Here is a 19939-nt window from a genome sequence, read left to right on the forward strand (position 1 = left end):
TTATTTTAGCCCCTATTTCTTCTCCTAGCAAGTTGAGCTCCCTCTTCTGCCCAGAGAACAAACTAAAGATTGGAATTATAATTCTAGGGTAGTGTATCATTTAGGACGGGATTTGAAATTCATAGCTTCATCTAGCAGGATGGTAATTTAATATTTTAAACATCCATTTCTAATCCCTAGAGTAGTAGCTTTAAGTAGTAGTAGAGTAGTAGCATATTCAGTCATTTCCTTCAAGCAGTAATGTTCCTGGCAGAAATTTATTCTTGTCAAACCCTTAACTCCTTTATTGCTCTGCAAAGCATTTCAGCAGTGTTTCACTCTAAGGTATGTTGGTAGATGATCTTTGAGGTCCCTTCCAACCCTAACCATTCTATGATTGTATGATTAATAATAGAGGAAATACTTTGCTTTTAAACCGTTCTTCATAAAGCTGAATCACAGTAGAATCGAGTGAAAGAAGAGTTGTAGCAGTGTCACATAGAGGAATTGAAGATAAAAGTCAGTATTAACCATGTAATTAATTTCAGCATGGATGCTGGCCTCAGCTGATGGTAGGAGTTGATGCTTTAACTCAGGTAATTAAGGAGGAGACAGCAATGCAATGTTCTTCCATTCAGATGCCATCTGACTCTACTTTAGCCATTAGTAAAGTGCTAGCTCTGTTCAAAGAGTGGGTATGTATGGGGGAAAAGAAACCCAAACTGTGCTGAGTTTGGGAGAAACTGCAACTACTTTCTGTTCCTTCTTTCCTTCCAAGCTAAGTAAGAATACAGTGATCTTCTCTGCTCCTGCCTGTGGGACAGCTTCTCCAGCAGCCTGGATACCTGATGATGAAGGCAACAGGAGATGCCTCTGAGCATTTGGCTACTCCAAAATGAACACAAATGCTTTGCTCTGGTTGCTCCTAGGCCTTTTCTTATCTTCCACGTGGCCCTAGTGCTACTGGCAGGACACAGGTACTTGGGAGTTTACAGTCTGGGGCCTTTCAGTACTGTGGCTTGAAGCCATCTCATGCCTTATGTAGTACAGCCTCATCTTTAATCCATGTCTTAACTCTACCTTGATTACTTCAGGAAGTACATTTGGGATAAGAGGGGGTTGGCTTTTTATCTTGAGCAGGCTCTTTGCTGCATGTGGCTTGGTGCAACACCTTTCTTGCACCCAGCTTCAATGCTGACAGTAGCTCAGTAGTGTTTCCTACAAGTTTCACCTGTTTGTAACAGCTGGCTCAGCACTCCTTAAGCAGTACTGCACACCATTACCAAGTAGTTTTCTTCCATTTGGACAGCTACATGATAGTAGGCTTATACTTAAGCAACCAGTGGGAGAAAAGAGGCTCTCCAGGGCTTAGCTTGGGAAAGAGAGATGTGCAACAGAAAGCCAGAACCCTGAACCAGGGCTCTGGGGCACAGAGCTGATGAGGGTTCATGCTCTGCTGCTTCCTCCCCCTGCATGTAAGGCTGCAGGTAGTTAGGACTGCTCATTCAGTCAGCACACCCATACTTGGTGCAAAAGTGTGACCAACCCTACACTGTTGCAGCACTAAGGAACAGAAGCATGGCCATGCCTCCATAGCTACAGGCTGTTTTCCTCTGAGGGACTAAGGAGCCAAAACACACACTACTTAATTGCAGGTGTGCTAAGATCCTACTCACTCCAAGGGAGCTAGGCATTGTTTGCTGCCTCTGCCCTCCCAAACATACCTTTGTTCCATCCTGGAGCAGGAGGAGTTCTGTGAGAGGGTTTAAGGGCTGGAGATTGTACCTTTCCGTGCACACAAGTATGTGTGCCTGCACACAGTCCTCTAGATGCATTTGTCTTCCATCTTTACACAGGACCCCTACATGGAAAGAAGTTACAGAAGATAGTTGCAGCTTCCTCTGTTGGCAAAAACACTGTGAGGAACTTGCCAGAACAGCTGGTCTCCCAGTATAAACTGGACGATCCAATAACAACAGAAATGATGTCTGCTCAGCATCAGTGCCTGCTCAGATCAGTGTTCCTCCTGGTTCCTCAAATGGGCCTGCTGCTAAAGCATTATTCAGGTGAACACTGAAAACAAGTCCACTCTAATACTTGGTCAGGTCAGACTAGGAAAAAAAAGACTTATTCTGATCTCAGTCACTCTGTTATGCAAGGATGTCGTAATAAATGGATGGCTTTTTGGTCTGGTAACGGAACTGCTCTAGCTTCAGGCCAATCCTCAGAAGAACAGCTTCATCCCACCATTTGGCCATGACCTGGGAGAAGATGAGAGGCAGAAAGAGAAAGGTAAGAGGAAAACCAACCAAACAAAAAAGTAGCATCATTACATACAGCTGCTATTGAAAGCTCTGGAAAACATAATTTTTTTTCCCCCAACAGCACCTAAAGGACACAGGCTTCTCCCTTTTCCCCCGTCAGTATGGCATCACTGCATTTGAGATAAAGGCAGCTGTGTGACTTCTAGTTACAAGACAAGGACTTTTCATTTGCATGAGACCCATTTCAAGAGGGAAGGACTTAAGGAAATTACAGAAATGAGAAATAAGAGAGGAAAGAGTAGTGACAAATATTGAGTACTGATGCAAGTCGACAGGGAGACGGAGAAATCTATCGCCCAGATACCTGAAGAGTCCCTCTGCCATTCCGGAGTGAGTTACTCTGAGGCAAGTCTCTTCACCCACAAGTTTAAAGCTTTTATTACCAGTACCTGCCAGCTCCTCCAGTGTTCTGTGTGAACAGCAGGAGCCTGGTTATAGTGGTTCAGGACAAAGCCACCTGGGGGTTTTGTGACCCAGCATTCACAAAGAGCCAGTACTCACCTGGAAGCTGATGGGGAGCCCAGCAGTAGAATATCCAATGGGGACCACAAGGCCTGGAATCCCAGTGAAGTTAGCAAGCTGCATGAACCTGGGGGAAAAGCTGTTGTCAGCATTTCTGCCTTGGGACAGCAGGAAAATCATCCTTTTTTGGGAGAGACAGGATTGATTTCTCCTGCTCTACAGCCTGAGCTCCTTCAGTTAGTGCAGCTAGTCTCCAGCTGCTCCCAAATTTTTGCTTCCGTAGTACAAGCAGCACTCTTCTTACCTCATGGACTGGACTATGAAGGACAAATTGCTGCTCCCAGTCACAAGGTCAGACTCATAGATTCTTGGGGCAGTGGAAGGAACAGCTGTGAAGGAATCACAAAATGATTGAGATTGAAAAGGACCTCAGGAGTCACCTTGTCTCACCATCTGTCTCAAGGACAGTCAGCTAAAGCAGGTTGCCCAGGACCACGTCTGAAGGGCTTTTGAATATCCCCAGGGATGGAGATTCCACAGCCTCTCTGAGCAACCTGATCCAGTGTTTAAAGACCCAAGGAAGAGTCAGGCAATGGGCAATCTTCAAAGGAACAGTTCAGTTCATTAAAGCCACATGTCTGATACACATTGGTGATGCAAACACACCCCTAGAACACAAGTCACTGGGATTTATGAATTAAGCAGTTAGCTTCTATTTAGAGCAAGAACATTTGCATATCTAAGTAGATGTCCAGTACCTCCTGTGTAAACGTGCTGACTCTGCCTGTTTCAAGTACCAAGAAAGAGATTCTCACTGCCATGCCTATAGGCAGTAAGTCCAGAAATAGACAGCAGTCTTTCTAACCAGGCTGCATTATCTTCTAAAGGCTTGAGGCACAGCAAAGTATTTGCACAAAAGTCATGCTCTGAAAATTGGGGAGGGAAAGTTAATAGAGTGACTGTTAAAAAAACCACCACACAGCTGTTGGGGACCAGCTCTTTGGCCAAGACTGCCAATACCTGGTGTAAGGATACAGTTCACAGTGGTGAAGATCTCTCGCAAAAATCCCATGGTCCGAGTTCTCTGTCGATTTGCCTGCAAGCAGAGAGACTACAGTCTGACCCGTCCCTCTTGGTTCGTGAGGCTCACGTGTGATGTTGGCAGGCTCTTCCCATCAGAGCCTGTGCCTTTGTAAAAGACGACACCATTCCTGCAGTTTGGAATCAAGAGGCAGCCCACCAGTGCAGGTGGCACGTCCTCTGTGGCACCCCGCCGTTCAGTGTGCTTTCACAGCAGAGGGCAACACAGCTGGACAATAACTTTGGGGAAGTTAAGAGAGTCCTCTACCACACCTTTACAGTCTCCCTCGGTGCCTCCCTTTAGTCTTCACCACAGTATGTTCCGTACCGTAATATAATCCAGAGCTGTGAACTGGGAAGCCAAGGCCAGGTTAGTCCGAGTTTCCAAATTCTGGAAGAGAAAACATCGGTCATGGCTCTGCTTGCCAGAAACTGAATGTGACAGCCCAGGAATTCTCTTCCAGTTCTGCTCTCCTCTATCCGTAGTCATCCAACAGGTGGTTTGTCATAGAAAAAGTGGGAGAGCCTCAGGTTTCTCACTGACATGACACTTGCTCTCTATTAGCTGGGACAACTACTGCCTCTGAACCAAGCTGCTGCTGCTTACCATTTCCTGGAAATGTTTATTGAAGTCAGGATGCAGGAAGTCCCTCATCTCACTGAGAATGCAGATGATGTGTGCTACTCGCACTTCCTCCATCTCTGGAAGAGACACTTCAACCACGCTGGCTCCCAAACTCTGCAAATGCTCCACAGCTGCGTACGGAACAGGTAAAGCACAGACAGCATCCCTGAGTTCATGAAACTTCATAGAGGGGCTGTGAATCCCCACCCCCTTGAGCAGTTAGAGACCCCACAGGCCATGACAAGGCAAGTATCTTCAGTGCTGCAGCTGCTTCTCGTAGGTAGAAGCCTTCAGCCTAACTAGATCTCAGTATTCCAACAGGGCAGGGGTAGGGGCTTGCAGACAGGTTCCTAAGTCACCCGCTATGTTTCAGGCAAGTTCATCTCCTCACTCAACCTCCCCAGTTAACTCAAAGAGTAAAGGTGAACGGACAATGGTTCCCATAGCATTTGACATGACCAGTATTCCATCAGCATTATTATTTAGCATCATGTGAGTCCTGTTGAAAGCCTCTTCTGAACCATAATGCTAGAGGAACCCAGAGGATAGTCAAGAGAGCAGGTCAACAGCACAGATTTGCTAAATCCTGGTGCGCTTCAGCAAGGCTGAACACCAAGACTTTGGGAAAACTGAATCTTGCAGTCTAAAAAGAATCCTCTTCTTTCTTTGACCCCAACTTCTAGTTGGAGATATCCCTGTTCCTTGCAGGGGGGGTTGGACTAGATGACCTTTGAAGGTCCCTTCCAGCCCTAACCATTCTATGATTCTATGAATACCCAAGCTTGCCTATTTCGCTGGCTTATGGTACATCTCTCCTAAGAAAACTACATACGTAGAAGCGTGTCTATGGAAATATGGAAGCTGAAGAAAATCCAGGCAAATTAGCCTGAATACTGTGAACTATCTCAGCTCCAATGCACAGGACAGCAGCTACTATAACAGGGATTGTAGAGTTTTTCTCACCCACCCCAACTACTCACCAGGGTCAATTTTGCTTAGTCTAAATTCTGACAAAGCCACCCTAAAGACATCACTTGGCTGATTTCAAGGAAATACCAGAGGACTGGATACATCACAAAGACCTAGCCCTGTCTTTCCTACTGAACATTATGTTGTGAAACAAGTCCCTCCCTTCAAAGTCTTTTACCCTTACAGCTTGCAGAGTAAGTATTACTGAGCACAGACCTGCCTTTATACAGAGGGAGGCTTAGCACACTGGACTGCATTCTTCCATTGTAACCTGACAAGCCTACAACTGCTGAGCTTTTTAACCCTCAGCAGTCAGGAGGGCTTCCCTAATACAAAGCTACTGCTGTTTGTCCAGCCAGACCTCTTTAAGGATCTGCCTTTAAGGACTTCAGTCGAGATCTTTTTAATGCATACATAAGAGGAGCACCAAGTGATAGATACCATGACATCAGGCAGAATAAGAGACTTAAAGACTTCTCCTCTTTACCTTTCTCACAGACGGACAGGACTTCCGCATCACATGCCTAGAGAATAAGAGGAAAGAACTAAGTAGACTTTAGTAACTTCCCTCTTCTCCTTGGTGAGCACACTCACTAGGACTTGGGTCCTCATGGAGATTTCCTTGTTCCTGTCCCTAATGGTAGTGAAACACAGCCCTCCAGGATTGCCTTAGGCCACCTGCTCCAAGAGAACAGCTTGCAGGTCATACCCCTAAGGAAAAGGAAAGGTCATCTTTTCCAGAGGGGAGGATATTCCTCCTTGGCACTGAGGCAGAGCCAGAAAGAGTCCTTGTTTTCCTCCAGGGAAGAAATCATGGACACGTTTGTGGGGTTGCATTACAATTGCCACGTGGTACTAGCTTGCAAGCCCAGTTTCTACATTGGAATGATGAAATACCTCTCAGCAGCTACAGCACTGTCACCAAATGGATACACTAATTTTCCCCATTTCGATTTTAAAATAACTGCCTTTTGTAATCAGTTCAGAAGCATTGCTTCCAATAGAAACAGCAGTATGAGGAAGCATACTGCCATCAACTGTACAGTCGTTACCTTTCCTCATGCCTCCAACAGACTTTTACTCAAAAGGCTGCCTTAGGAAAAAAAATCTATCCCTGTCGATGTTTCCACCCAGGCTATATTGTCTTCCAATTATAGGACTAAATATGAGAAGCTCTAATGAGGACAGGCTAGAGAACAGTGAACACACAGAATCCCTTTAAAATCTCATTTTGCAAGGCAGCAGAAAGAGAGAGAGAGAGAGAACAGGCACCTTGAAAAATGACCAGTCCACTCCCGAGTTTCAAGCCTTTCAGGTCAGGAGCACACATATCAGATAGGGTCGCTTTGGGCTGTTTCAGTCCTGCAGGGAACAAACAAGAGTTCCTCCTGTTATCTAGCATGCTTCTAGGAAGGCACAGCACCTGTGCTCAGGGAGGGAGAGGGCTCACCTACCATATGGATAGAGCGGATCTGGCTCAGCAAGGATACTATAAACAATGGCTGTGTCTGCCACTGAGGTACAGATCGGGCCTGTAAAAGAGAGATCAGTTATAAAAATATGACAGTGGGTCTTCCCAAGGTCTTTTGTAGGCATAGGTTGCCTCCATTGTGAGAACACTACACAGCAAGGTCCCTGAAGTGGAGAACATGTCCTCTTACCTACGCTGACTGTGGAGAAGGAGAGAGGCAAGCTGCCGTGAGAACTGATGCGCCCAAACGTACCTAAAGGAAAAGAATTGAGCAGTTATCTAGATACCAGCAGTTGCTGGTTAAGATCTGACCTAGATGGCTCTGGTGCACCCAGTCAGTGAGCAACACACCCCCACCAGTCACTTTTATGTCTGCTGTTTCAGAGCCCAGTTGCTCATCTGTCAGTACCCCGTTCTGCTGACCGTGATCTGTCTCATCAGTGAAACTGTTCTCCTCCGTAAGAAATGATTTAGCTTGGGGGGAATATGTGCAGGGACATTTTGAAATACATGCATTTCGATACACAGAAGGAACATCTGTGGTATGGAGGTTGGAGAGGCAGGAGCAGGATTATCAACAGCAGGAGATACCACCCCCTGGGAGATCTCACTCACTTCACCAGTGAGACTTGATGCCTCACACCAGTTGTCTTCTGCGAGTATTTGTATCACCTTTCTGACCATTTACATTTTTGTCATCGTCATCATTGTCTTCCTCAGATTAATCAAAATTAATCAAGTCGATCACATGTGAAGGATGGAAAAACGGAGTAAAAAAAAAAAAAAAACAAACCACTACACCCAGCAAAGAAGGAAGACTGAACAGGGATGAGTAGGTAGAAAGAAAAGCAGCACGCGTGGTTTGTTTAGCATTTAACTCATGTAAATTAGGTTTTTTGGAACATCCATTCAATAGCCAGTACAGAGAATCCTTCCAATCTGCCAGTCCAACCCACGTAATTCTCAGGGTGTTACACTCCAGTCTGTCTGGTCGGATTTTGCTTGACAGGAGTTTATGGACTGTGCCTGACTTGTTTGTGGCGCTCTATGAGATTGTCCTGGTTTTAGCTGGGACAGAGTTAGCTCTTCTTTTTAGCAGCTAGGAGAGCTCTGTGTTTTGGTTTTACTCAGAGGCTCGCTCTGAGAAGAATGTTGATAGCACGCTGATGTTTGGAGTTGGCACTGAGGTCTCAAGGACTTTTCAGCTTGCCATGTTCTTGCCAGTGTGCAGGAGCACAACAGGATAAGGGGGGACCAGAGCCGGGACAAGGGGGCCTCAATTCCCCTTGTGATTTGTGGTGGACCTTAAGATTGAGGGCCAAACTGGCCAATTAGTATTCCGTATCATGCAGCGTCGTGCCCAGTATAAAAGCGAGGGGCAGCCGGACAGAAGGGCTTTTGCGTTTTGGCTCTTTCACCGCTTCTGCTCTTTTGCGCTTGCTGTGCTTTCACCCTATTGCCTTTTTTTCCTCTCCCAGTACTCCCACTCTCGGAGTTCTCTCTCTCTCTCTCTCTCTGCCCCTCTCTATTTCGGGGCCTCGCGTTGGTCCTGGGTTGCAGCTTCGGGACAAGACGGGCTTCGCATACGAGGGGGTGGTGAGCAGCTACACTGTGTATTAAATCATCTGTATTAAATTGTTCTTATCTCAACCCACGGGTTTCCCACTTATCCTTTAATTCTCTCCCTCATCCCTGGGGCTGGAGGAGGGTGAGTGAGTGACTGTGTAGGGTTCAGTTGCCAGAGCGGCCTAACCCACGACAGAGATACAGCAAACGAGACTCACCACCTCCATGATTAAAGGACTCTACCTTTCAGCCCCACCACGCCACAGAAAGAAGCAGGAATCCTCACAGAGCCGCCTCCATCTGTGCCAATAGCCACTGGGCAGAGACCTAAAAAAACCCCACACATTGGCCTATGATCAGACAGACATCGTTGTTGCCCAGACCTAAAAAACCCCCACACATTGGCCTGTGATCAGACAGACATCGTGTTGCCCTGTCCATTCTACCAGCAGCTGTAGCGAAGACAGCACACGGAGCTCTCTGTTCAGCAAGGGGTTCACTCCAGCTTCTAAACCCCCTCATAAAAACTAAATGCCTGAGGTACTTTGTCTCAGGACCTTCCTCCCACCACCCCTGAACTCCATTTAGGACCACCTACCTGCTGCTACAGCTGCTGCTGACCCACTGGAGCTCCCACCTGTGAAGTGGTTAGGCTTGTAGGGATTCCTAGGGATCTTGTGGCACCTGAAGCAGACAAACAGTGTTGAATCTTTTCCTAGGAAGGACTGAGTGCACTACAGGGCAGGAAAAGATCCAGAAACACAGCTCAGGGATTCTCATCTCTTAGTAAAGACATACCATAATCCCAGATACTGCTATGTCCCTAGAAAATAAGAGGCAAAAAAGACTTCTGCCTCAGAGTCCAATCTTTTGTCACCATAAGTAGCCTATCCAAAAGAGACAGACCCAAAGCAAGAGAAAGGATGCTGGTCCAGCTCGTCTGTCTGCGACAGCACTGAGCCACTACTGCATGCCACAGTGCCTTATGCAGTTCCAAAAGGTGGCACGGCTGGTGGCCGGCACTTCTTACAGACAAGCAAGTCAGCATCCCCAGTCTGCCCTTTATCCTGGAGCAGCAGCTCCTGAAGTCTCCAGTCTGACCACAGTCCCCAGACACCAAAGAGACCCACCAGGGTATCCAGCCGACCTCACACAGTGAGGAAATGCCCTGGCACGTTGTTGCAGCTGAGGGGTAGCTCCAGCTCCATCCAGCTGCACGTGCAGGAAGCGTGGCCCTGCACATGGCTCATGAAGGCTGTGAGGACCACTGCTCCGGAACAGCAGCTCTCAGCTTGGCTATAGCTGGAGACAGACGAAGGGATTTTTACCTATTAGGGTTGCATCCAGTTGTTCCAGTCCCTAGTTCATGCATGTTTGAGACCCCAATAATGATAGCCCCAGCCTCTCGCAGCTTCTTGGCCACGGTAGCATCTTCTGTTTCAGGCTCTGTCCCAAGATACACTGTTCCCACTCGGTGATGGTAAGGTACCTTAGCAAGAAGACACCTTATTATTCATCCTAAAACCCTGGCAAGGTAGACAGGCACACGTGCATGCTTCACGTGCACGCTTCAACTCAACAGCTCCCAGACATTATGACCCACAGAGGTAAGTAAGGGCTAGGAAGCTTCACTCTTCAACTTGTCCTCTGTTGGTTTCTGTTAGGAGGGACACTTAACCCTTCAATATTTGGTCCCTCTCCAATGCAGAGGAGTCCTTTTAACACCATGATACAGAAGGAGAAACATGCAGATGGTGAAAAAGTCTGCCTCCCTGCAGGAAGGAATGCAACTGCTATGCCCAGGGGCAACAGAACAGTCGCCTTGGCCCCACAGCACACAGGAGCTTTATTTTCCATTTCTCTACGGACAGAGCTGCAGCGTTTCAGACCTGCAGTGCTTTGAAGCAAGGCACCAAGTTTAGGCGAATGCCAAAATACCAGATGGACTCACTTTTAGGGTATGCTAAGTACTCTTCACTTCGGCAGCGATGGAAGAATCTGTACATAAACAGGCTCCCAGCCTATAGGGAGCTCTCTGCAGAGCCTACGACAGCTCGATGGCACTGCCAGGAGTATTTAATGGTCACTGTTGTTAGGCCACAGGCAAAACTCCTTGTAAGTGGGGATTCTCACATTCCCGCGGTCAGTTGTCCAGGTTGACCACCTGCAGCACAAACTGACAGCTAGACACAGAAACTCACCACTTTGAACTCTTCTTTCAGACACACTGGGATGCCATCCAGATAAGACAGGGTACATTTATTCCTGTAACGAGCAGTGGAGGCCTCAGCCATCTGCACAGAGGGAAAAAATAAAGTGTATGCTATATTATATATATTTAGTTGAGCTGAAGGTCATTACCAGTATCAGAACAGATACCAAAAATGGCTTTCTCATGCTGTTACTAAGCCAAACTATAAAAGTTTCTTTCTTCTTCCACCATATGCTGATGGGAAACCTGCTACTTGGAAGCATCTATGCTAACAGATGCCACACAAGCACAGAAGTCCTGTTTTAAACTGTAGCTGTCCAGCAGGATACAGATTGCTTTAACTCCACCTCTCTTTGCAGGTAGGAAAGCAAACTTGTTTGTAGTCCTCTACACAAGGAGGCAGGAAAAACGTACATATTTTTCCGTGCAATGTATTAGCAGAAGAGCCTCTTCTGGATGGATGCTACTGCTCTTGGGGTGGCAGAGGCCCTATTCCTACCAGAGGTAGACATTACCAGCATTATTTGCTTCGGGTCCCACTGCACTATCGCTCTGAGTGGTGGCGTGGATTTGTCACAGTCTTCCAGCGTGGCAATGATGTTCTTTGCTACCTGAGATGGCGTCAACTTCCCACTCCTGCAGGACAAGAGAAGTTGGGACCTTGTTACAAGACAACCACGCACACTCATAGGGTTTGTCTTTCATGGAGCAAGACGGCAACTGTCACAGCAGTAAGCAAGAACTCACTAAGAATCTCTGTGGGTCATGATTTCAACACAGTTGACATCATCAAGACAGGAGACTCCCTTCCTTAAGGGGAGAATCTGCCTACACAATACGCCCCCAACCCTTAGAGAAGGGGCAGGAGCTAGGAGGGTTGCCCAGATATTCCTGAATAACAGGAAAAGACAGCTGGCAGCTTTACAGACAGTCCTCGAGCTCCTGAAAGTCTGAGGCTATGAAACTCCCGTTATCACGAGCTAAGACCAAGAGGCCAGCCCCCTTTATACAGGTTACAGAGAAGGGGCTCCCAGCAGTACTGTCAGAACCCACCCTTAGCAAACAGGCCTTTCCTCTCTCCTGGCAAAAGGCGATGGTACACCACAAACACATCTACCTCTGGGTGACACGAGAGCCTCACAGTCAGGATTTACCTGTAACACCAGACTGCAGTGTCAGCCTTTTGTTCCAAGGCCTGTTTGCAGAGGTGCCCCTTGAGGAACAGGTGCCGGGAGCACAAGAGGATTTATCAGAGCGTTCCACGCCTGGCACATGTCTCAGAGGGAACCAGGAGTTACCGAGCAGCCAACAGCTCGCAGAACCTTAGAGTCAGGGACATGCTTCCAGCTGTTTCCGAGCTGGACATGTTTACTGGGTGAAAGCAGGCAAACTGCTCACAGGAGCACAAGCAGCTGGGGAACCAAGGGATTCTTCAGACACCCTCAGTACGTGCAACTCACATCATCCAAATGAACCTTTCTCTCCTTCTCACTCACGCGTTTGAGCAACCAACGTATGTAGAAATCTCTCGCAGAGAAGACTGACAATAAGCCAAGGAAAACAGCATTTAAATATCCTTGTAAGGCTTGTAAAAGTTGGCTCTCAGTTGGCTTTCCTTCTTTACTCTGTTAGAGGAAAAGGACTGCTGAGGGTGATGCCAAACACTAGCACCTCAAGTACAATCCTAACAAAGAGATGCATAGATGAACAAGGAGTTCCTGGACAAACTCAAGCTCAAGAAGGAAGCCTACAAGGGGTGGCAGCAAGGACAGGTAGCCTGGGAGGAATACAGAGAAATTGTCCGAGCAACCAGGGATCAGGTTAGGAAAGCTAAAGCCCTGATAAGAGTTAAATCTGGCCAGGGACATGAAGGGCAACAAGAAAAACTTCTATAGGTACATCAGTGATAAAAGGAGGTCTAGGGAAAACGTGAGCCCTCTCTGGAAGGAAACGGGGCCTGGATACCTGGGATATGGAAAAGGCTGAGGTACTCAAACTTCTTTGCCTCAGTCTTCACTAGCAGATGCACCACCCATGTTGCAAAAGGCAAAGGCAGGGACTGGGAGAATGAAGAACCATCCTCCAGATGCTCCTGGAAACTATGCTAAGGCACATGGAAAAAAAAAGGAGGTGATTAGTGACAGCCAGCATGGCTTCACTAAGGGCAAATCGTGCCTGACAAATTTGGTGGCCTTCTACAACATTTGACACTGTCCCGCATGACATCCTTATCTCTAAGTCAGAGAGAGATGGATTTGACAGACGGACGACTCGATGGATAAGGAATTGGCTGGATGGTCGCACTCAAAGAGTTGCAGTCAACAGCTCGATGTGCAAGTGGAGACCAGTGATGAGTGGTGTTCCTCAGGGGATGGTATTGGGACCAGCGCTGTTTAACATCTTTGTTGGCAACGTGGACAGTGGGATCGAGTGCACCCTCAGCAAGTTTGCTGACAACACCAAGCTGCGTGGTGTGATGGACACGCCGGAGGGAAGGGATGCCATCCAGAGGGACCTTGACAGGCTGGAGAGGTGGGCCTGTCACCCACCTCCTGTCACCTGGAGAACCTCAAGAAGTTCAACAAGGCCAAGTGCAAGGTCCTGCACGTGGGTCGGGGCAATCCCAAGCACAGATACATGTTGTTGGTTGAGGAGAAGCTCAACATGAGCCGGCAATGTGCGCTGGCAGCCAGAAAGCCAACCATATCCTGGGCTGCATCCAAAGCAGCGTGGGCAGCAGGTCGAGAGAGGGAATTCTGCCCCTCTGCTCTGCTTTCATGGGACCCCACCTGCAGTGCTGTGTTCAGGTCACACAAAAAAAAAAAGGAGAACATGGAGCTATTGGAGCGGGTCCAGAGGAAGGCCATGAAGATGATCCGAGTGCTGGAGCACCTCTGTTATGAAGACAGGCTGAGAGAGCTGGGGCTGTTCAGCCGGGAGAAGAGAAGGCTCCGGGGTGATCTTATTGCAGCCTTCCGGTACCTATAAGGGGCCTACAAGAAAGCTGGAGAGGGGACTTTTTACAAGGGTGTGTAGTGATAGGACAAGGGGAAATGGCTTTAACCTGAAAGAGGGGAGATTTAGATTAGATACAAGGAAGAAATTTTTCACTCTGAGGGTGGTGAGGCACTGGAACAGGTTGCCCAGGGAAGCTGTTGATGCCCCATCCCTGGAAGTGTTCAAGGCCAGGTTGGATGAGGCTTTGAGTGTAGTGGAAGGTGTCCCTGCCCATGGCAGGGGGGTTGGAACTAGATGATCTTTCAGGTCCCTTCCAACCCTAACCACTCTATGATTCTATGCCTGAGAGCTTGTGGAACGGTAGCAGCCCACAGCAGGCGAACATGCGAGACAGGCTGTTTCCAGACCATAATTTCACCTACCGGTAACAGTCCAGGTAGTCTTTGATCCCTTTGAAGCTAAACCCATTGCTCGCAGAATCAGACCTGCAAAGAAAGGATTAAGGAGGCAACTGTGAACCATCAACAGCACCTCTCTTTAGACCTGTAGACTTCAGCACCACAGTTCAACGCAGGTTTGGGCATCACTCACAGTGAACCTGCTGGTCACCGGTCACACTGCTAGCCTACACATTTCAGCTTAGGCTCTCAGACACCTTGTACACATGCCAGGCACCAGGTACACTAAGGGTGCCACAGAAATACGGGGTCAGTCTCGCTGGCATGTTCTAGTTGCTTTCTATTTCTCCTGCAATACGACAGTCTAAACTGTGCAAAATTTATTCCAGGTTTACCTTTCCTACTCATCACTGAAACATTACAGAAGAGTTAGAATATACTGGAAAACCTTTTCCCAGGATCTCTGTCACAAGTCTGATGCAGAGATAGCCAGCAGCAGATTCCGTGTGTGGTGTGGGAGGGGAGAAAGGCACGATGCAGCACACACAAGGATACAGACCATCAGCAAACTGCTTAAAACCTAAGTTGATGGCTACAGCACTTAAGAAATAGACCATTTCTCACCACAACAGGGTGAATCTAAGACCATCAGAAGAGCTAGCTACAATTATTACTCTCATGATGCCTTCATACCATCACCCAAACCAGAAGCCATATCCTGGAATCAGACAGTGTAGGGCACCATAATGTCCTATGCAGGAAAGAGGTTTGGCTCCAGTAACCTGCCCTGTAATACTCAATATATCACTAAGAACCAAAACCAGTTGGTTGATGGCTACAGCACTTAAGAAATAGACCATTTCTCATCACAACAGGATGAATTAAATTTTTTACATTGAGGGTGGTGAGGCAGTGGAACAGGTTGCCCAGAGAAGTTGTGGAGGCCCCATCCCTGGAAGTGTTCAAGGCCAGGTCAGATGAGGCTTTGGGCAACCTGGTGTAGTGGAGGATTTCTCTGCCCATGGCAGGGGGGTTGGAACGAGATGATCTTTGAGGTCCCTTCCAACCCTAACCATTCTATGATTCTATGAATCTAAGGTCATCAGAAGAGCTAGCTACAATTATTACTCTCGTGATGTCTTCATACCATCACCCAAACCAGAAGCCAAATCCTGGAATCGGACAATGTAGGGCACCATAATGTCCTATGCAGGAAAGAGGTTTGGCTCCAGTAACCTGCCCTGTAACACTCAATATATCACTAAGAACCAAAACCAGAGGGGGAGAGCATGCACAGCAGCCCAGCTGCTCCCACCTCAGTGAGACATGTGAGCCCGAGTACCATTTCGCTTGGAATCCAGTGGGATTTAATCAAGTACGGGCTGCAATCAAGAAGCTGAACAGGCTTTCATCCAACCACCTAACTAACCAAGCCTGATTTCTTGTGGATTTTCTTTGTAACCCACGTTCCTTCTCTCCCTCAAGCAACACCCCTGTCCTCTTTCAGAATCCTTGTAGGCAAGAAACAGCACACCTGCCAACTCACTTAAGGCGATGTCCGTGCTCACTAGCCAACCACTAAGTGTACCTGCTGTAACAGCGCAACCAGAGATAGGTGGCAAGGGCAGAATTTGGTTACTCCCAAATAAACACACTCCCTGAGGCTTGCAGAAACTTCATATTGCTTGTAACTACCAGCGGTCTGTAAGTTACAAAAGGAAAGATGACTGACAGCACTATTTGTTTTGTAAAGCAGCTGGGCATGGAAAAAGATTTTAATCCACATTACTGACAACGACAGGTTCCCACTAACATAACAGTGCCAACATGCGTGTTCTGCCACTCCACTCAAACATCACACACTGACCTTGCATCTACCAGCTGCTCGATAATATCCAAAGTGCTTTGAGCCTCAGACTTGTTTTCTGTAACCTCCGCAGCAACCTCCGGAATAAACGTGGGATCTTCCTGAATGTCAAGTGAACGCATGAGCGAGAGGTTGTACAGCCTGAAAGAGAGAGACACACTGCTAGAGCTTGCAAGCTCTACCATGACTAATTTTTCACATTGTCAGAGGGAACCTTACCTAAGAACATTTTGTCTTAGCAGTCTGCTCTCCCAGCAGGGAGTTGCAACAGTTACAAGATAATCTCTCACACCTTTCCTAAAGGCAGCATCAAATCCATCCTGCTTGCTTAACAAAGCCTCCCACCTCTTGAAGTAAGACCAGCCAGTCTCCCTAAACCCAAGCTGGGAAAGAAATGGTGAAAGTTTTCAACCCACTTTATATTAGATATATCGCTCGCAGAACAACAAACACAGGAATTGAGAGGAAAAGAAAAGGAGAAAGTAGTGTAAGCCATACATTCAAGCATTAATCCTGTTAAAACAAGCACCTCTTCAGGCTTTTCCATGACTTGCTTCAACACAGCTCATTTGCAACCAAATACAACAGGGATTGCAGCATAAGCCCATAGCTTGGAACACAATGAAAATCAAGATCATTGATTTCATTGTAAAGCAATGAAATCAAGATCCTGTCATAGATATCAAAGAATGAAAGCAGTGAACTTTTCTGGGTTTGATTCACTCAAAAAGCTCATGCCCCAAGTTAAAATTCAGGGGTACCAACTGTGTGTAACACATTTCTCAGCGTCCTGGGATATGCACAGGTGGCCCATCAAAAGATGGGCAAACTACGTGAGCCAAGGGCGAGCCCGAGGTTCCTGCCACCTCGTACCCGAGTGGCATTTCGTCCAACATACACCTGAAAGCACAGGTTCTAAACAAAAACATAAGTGAGAGAGGAGAAAACGCTGACCTAAACCAGTGAGTATCTTTAAAAAGAACACACTAAAACCTCTGAACTTCATGCCAGGCCTCTACTACTGTTCTTTTACCACTACTGGTGATAAGCACAGCAGGTTTGCGCATCCAGAAGCTTTGAATAAAGACTGCTCTTTAGCAAAAGAACACAAAGGCAAAGAGGCAAGCTGGCGAATTTGGTTTCCATGCACCTGCCTGAGGGTGAAAACAGGTTAAGTTTTTCCAACAGAGACCCATTCAAAACAGAGTAGCTAAAAAAAGCAAACAAGTAAGCAACACGTATCAAATAATCTTGCTCACTCTCCGATCAAGTTATGCAGGGTCATTAGGAAAGGGTCTTAGAAAAGGTCATTTCAAATAACCTGTAAGTGGCGGGCAACGCAAGCACCTTCAAAAAAGAAAAAAAAAACAAACCAACAAACCCAAAACTTGAAGGGGGAGAAAACTCCCCACTCTTACCTTATTAAGAGCGGCAGTAAGCAGATCTGTCCGAAAGCCTAGACGAAAGTAAACAGAAACACTGGTTTCCAGTAACTTTGACCTGAACACTCTCCTCACTAGACAAGGAATGCTGAATGTGCTCACAATCGCTGCAGTCTCAGAGCACCCTGGAGAGCACGCAAGGCTATGTAGTAATAAAATAGCACAAATACTTGTATTTCAGGCCACAAAATCAACCTGAAATGCCTTCCCCCCCCTCATATTTATATAATTATAAAAAGTATATTCTTCTGGCTCTCTTGCCTTTGTCCTTCCCTGACTTGGCCCAGAAAGTCTGCAGCTGCAGGCCGCACCACTGTCAAGCAGAGGCATCCATATAGCTCCTATCCATTACCTTCTTCATGTTCTGCAGATTATGCAGACATTGGATAATGCAGGAGCTTAATATTATTTTGTTCATCCCACTGTTAGGATCTCTCCCGTTGCTCGAGCAGCTCCTGCAGTAAACCGAGTGAACTTGGAAACACATGAGAAATTTGAAGACTCCATGGTAGAAGGCAGCTGAAAATAATCTTTTAATACTTTGGTTCCCAGTGTAGCAACACCAGCGGTCCCCAAAGAGACCAGCCTTGTTCTAGCCTGTCTTAATGGCTCAACAATGGACTTCAAAAACCTGTTATGGGATGTACAAATACAGTACGAGTCTGAAGCAAGGCTCACGCTCCCACATCTGTGAAGCGATACATTGCCTCCCACATTACATAAGAGTTACAGTCTCTTTTGGAAAATGCATTGCTCCTAATCTGCATCCAATCTAAACCAGCACAATCCTGAGGGAGAGGGAGATCTCCTGTCCCTTCTCCAAGGGGGATGTCAGGAAAGGATACAAGCCCATGGCCACGCACCAGAAGCAGCCACAAAGTGAAGGATAAAAAGATATTCTCGTTATTATATCCTGGAAAAAAGGATTATTTATTTATTTTTTACAAGGGCATCTAGTGATAGAACAAGGGGCAATGGACTTAAACTGAAAGAGGGCAGATTTAGATTAGACCTAAGGAAGAAATTCCTCACTCTTAGGGTGGTGAGGCACTGGAACAGGTTGCCCAGAGAAGTTATGGATGCCCCATCCCTGGAAGTGTCCAAGGCCAGGTTGGATGAGGCTTTGGGCAACCTGCTGTAGTGGAGGGTGTTCCTGCCCATGGCAGGGGGGTTGGAACTGGATGATCTTTTGAGGTCCCTTCCAACCCAAACCTTTCTATGATTATATAAAGCCACTTGCAAGGTATTCCCAGGAATAAAGGCACAGCCCATCACCATCCTTCACTCCAAGCCCAACGAGCCACCAAGCTCTGTAACAGGTCACGCACTGCCGAAATGACACTTTCGTGCCTAACCTTGACATCGGCTCAAAAGGAAAAGCCCAGCAGCAACAAAGCCCACCCCAGGAAGAGCTCGAGGGGACAACTGCCTTCAGCGCCGTCCCAAAACCGTCATTCGCGGGGCCGAAGGACCCGAATCCCGTCACGCCTGAGGAAAGCTGGCGGTGGCTGTATTCCGGGTTCCATGTCAGCTTCGGGCTCTCGGCACCCAACACACGGGTGACACCCAGCCGCCAGCCCTCCGCGCCCACAGCATCCCACCCGGGGCACGGGGTGAACCCAAACCCACGCAGCCAGCAGCAACCCCCCTACGATTTCCCAGCAAACGCGGGCTCTACCTTCCCATCGAGACCCTCTCCCTCCAACCCCCCCGGCATTCCTGACCGCCTTCCCTCCGCAACGCCGGGGACTCACCGTGTTGGCCACATGGCCGAAGAGGCGCAGCCTGGAGCCGCACAGCCGCGGGGCCCACTGCCGAGAGAGGAGGCGAGAGGTGAGCGCCCGGCCCCGCCGCCCTTCCCTCCCGGCCCCCGCTCCGCCCGCCCGCTGCCTCCCCGGCGCTCACCGGGTCCCGCGGCGGGCTGCGACCCCGCGCCTCGGCCCGGCCCGGCTCCCGGCGGCGCAGCGCCGCCTCCGCGCTGCCCGTGTGCCGCCGCACGCAGCACAGGTAGGCGGCGGCGGCCGGCAGCAGCGAGAGGAGCAACAGCGTCAGCACCGGCGCCATGACTCGCTTCGCACCGATCCCGGCAGCGACAGCCGCAGGGACAGCGCAGCCCTCCCCTCCCCCTGCCGGGGCGGTGCTCGGGCCCCGGCCCCGAGCGCGCCTGCGCCGCGCCGGGGGCTGAGGGAGGAGCGGCGGGAGGGAGCGGCGGTGCCGGGCCAAGCGCGGCGCTGCCGCCGCCCGCCATGTCCCGCTTCCTTCAGGCGCTTCGCCGCGCCGCCGGCGCCCGGGCGGGCGGTCTGGGCGCGGAGGAGGGGGACGTTTACCGGTGGGGTCTGACAGGTCAGCGGGCACCGGGCGGTGCGGGGGGAGGGATGAGGGAGCGGGAACGCGCTGGGGGCGGCGGTGTCTGCGGGCGGATGGCGGGAGGCGGCGGGGGGGCGCGGTGCTGCTCCGCGATTATCGTCGGGGCTCTGCGCTGACACCGCCGGGCCGACATAAATAAAGGTGTCGGTGAAGGTGGCTCCCGGGCCTGCGGCAGCCGGCTGCGGCGGAGAGCCGCGTTGCAGCCGTGCTCGCCGCTCC

At 48.7% G+C, this 19939-nt stretch overlaps 1 protein-coding gene across 1 annotated transcript; it reads right to left on the minus strand.

Annotated features, from left to right (window-relative positions):
* Window positions 1–2018: 2018 nt before the first annotated feature.
* Window positions 2019–19417, minus strand: LOC147529347 (uncharacterized). Its single transcript, XM_086616405.1, is given in 21 exon segments — window positions 2019–2240; window positions 2805–2892; window positions 3070–3154; window positions 3786–3861; window positions 4174–4236; window positions 4453–4601; window positions 5927–5963; window positions 6712–6735; window positions 6737–6801; window positions 6894–6971; window positions 7101–7163; window positions 8720–8803; window positions 9075–9160; window positions 9805–9965; window positions 10678–10770; window positions 11204–11324; window positions 14069–14131; window positions 15912–16052; window positions 17330–17367; window positions 19108–19164; window positions 19259–19417. Coding segments are annotated over 21 exon segments (1842 nt in total). The 3' UTR covers window positions 2019–2129.
* Window positions 19418–19939: the final 522 nt, after the last annotated feature.

Source organism: Tauraco erythrolophus, chromosome 1 (assembly GCF_009769465.1).
Source record: "Tauraco erythrolophus isolate bTauEry1 chromosome 1, bTauEry1.pri, whole genome shotgun sequence".
Taxonomy (NCBI): domain Eukaryota; kingdom Metazoa; phylum Chordata; class Aves; order Musophagiformes; family Musophagidae; genus Tauraco; species Tauraco erythrolophus.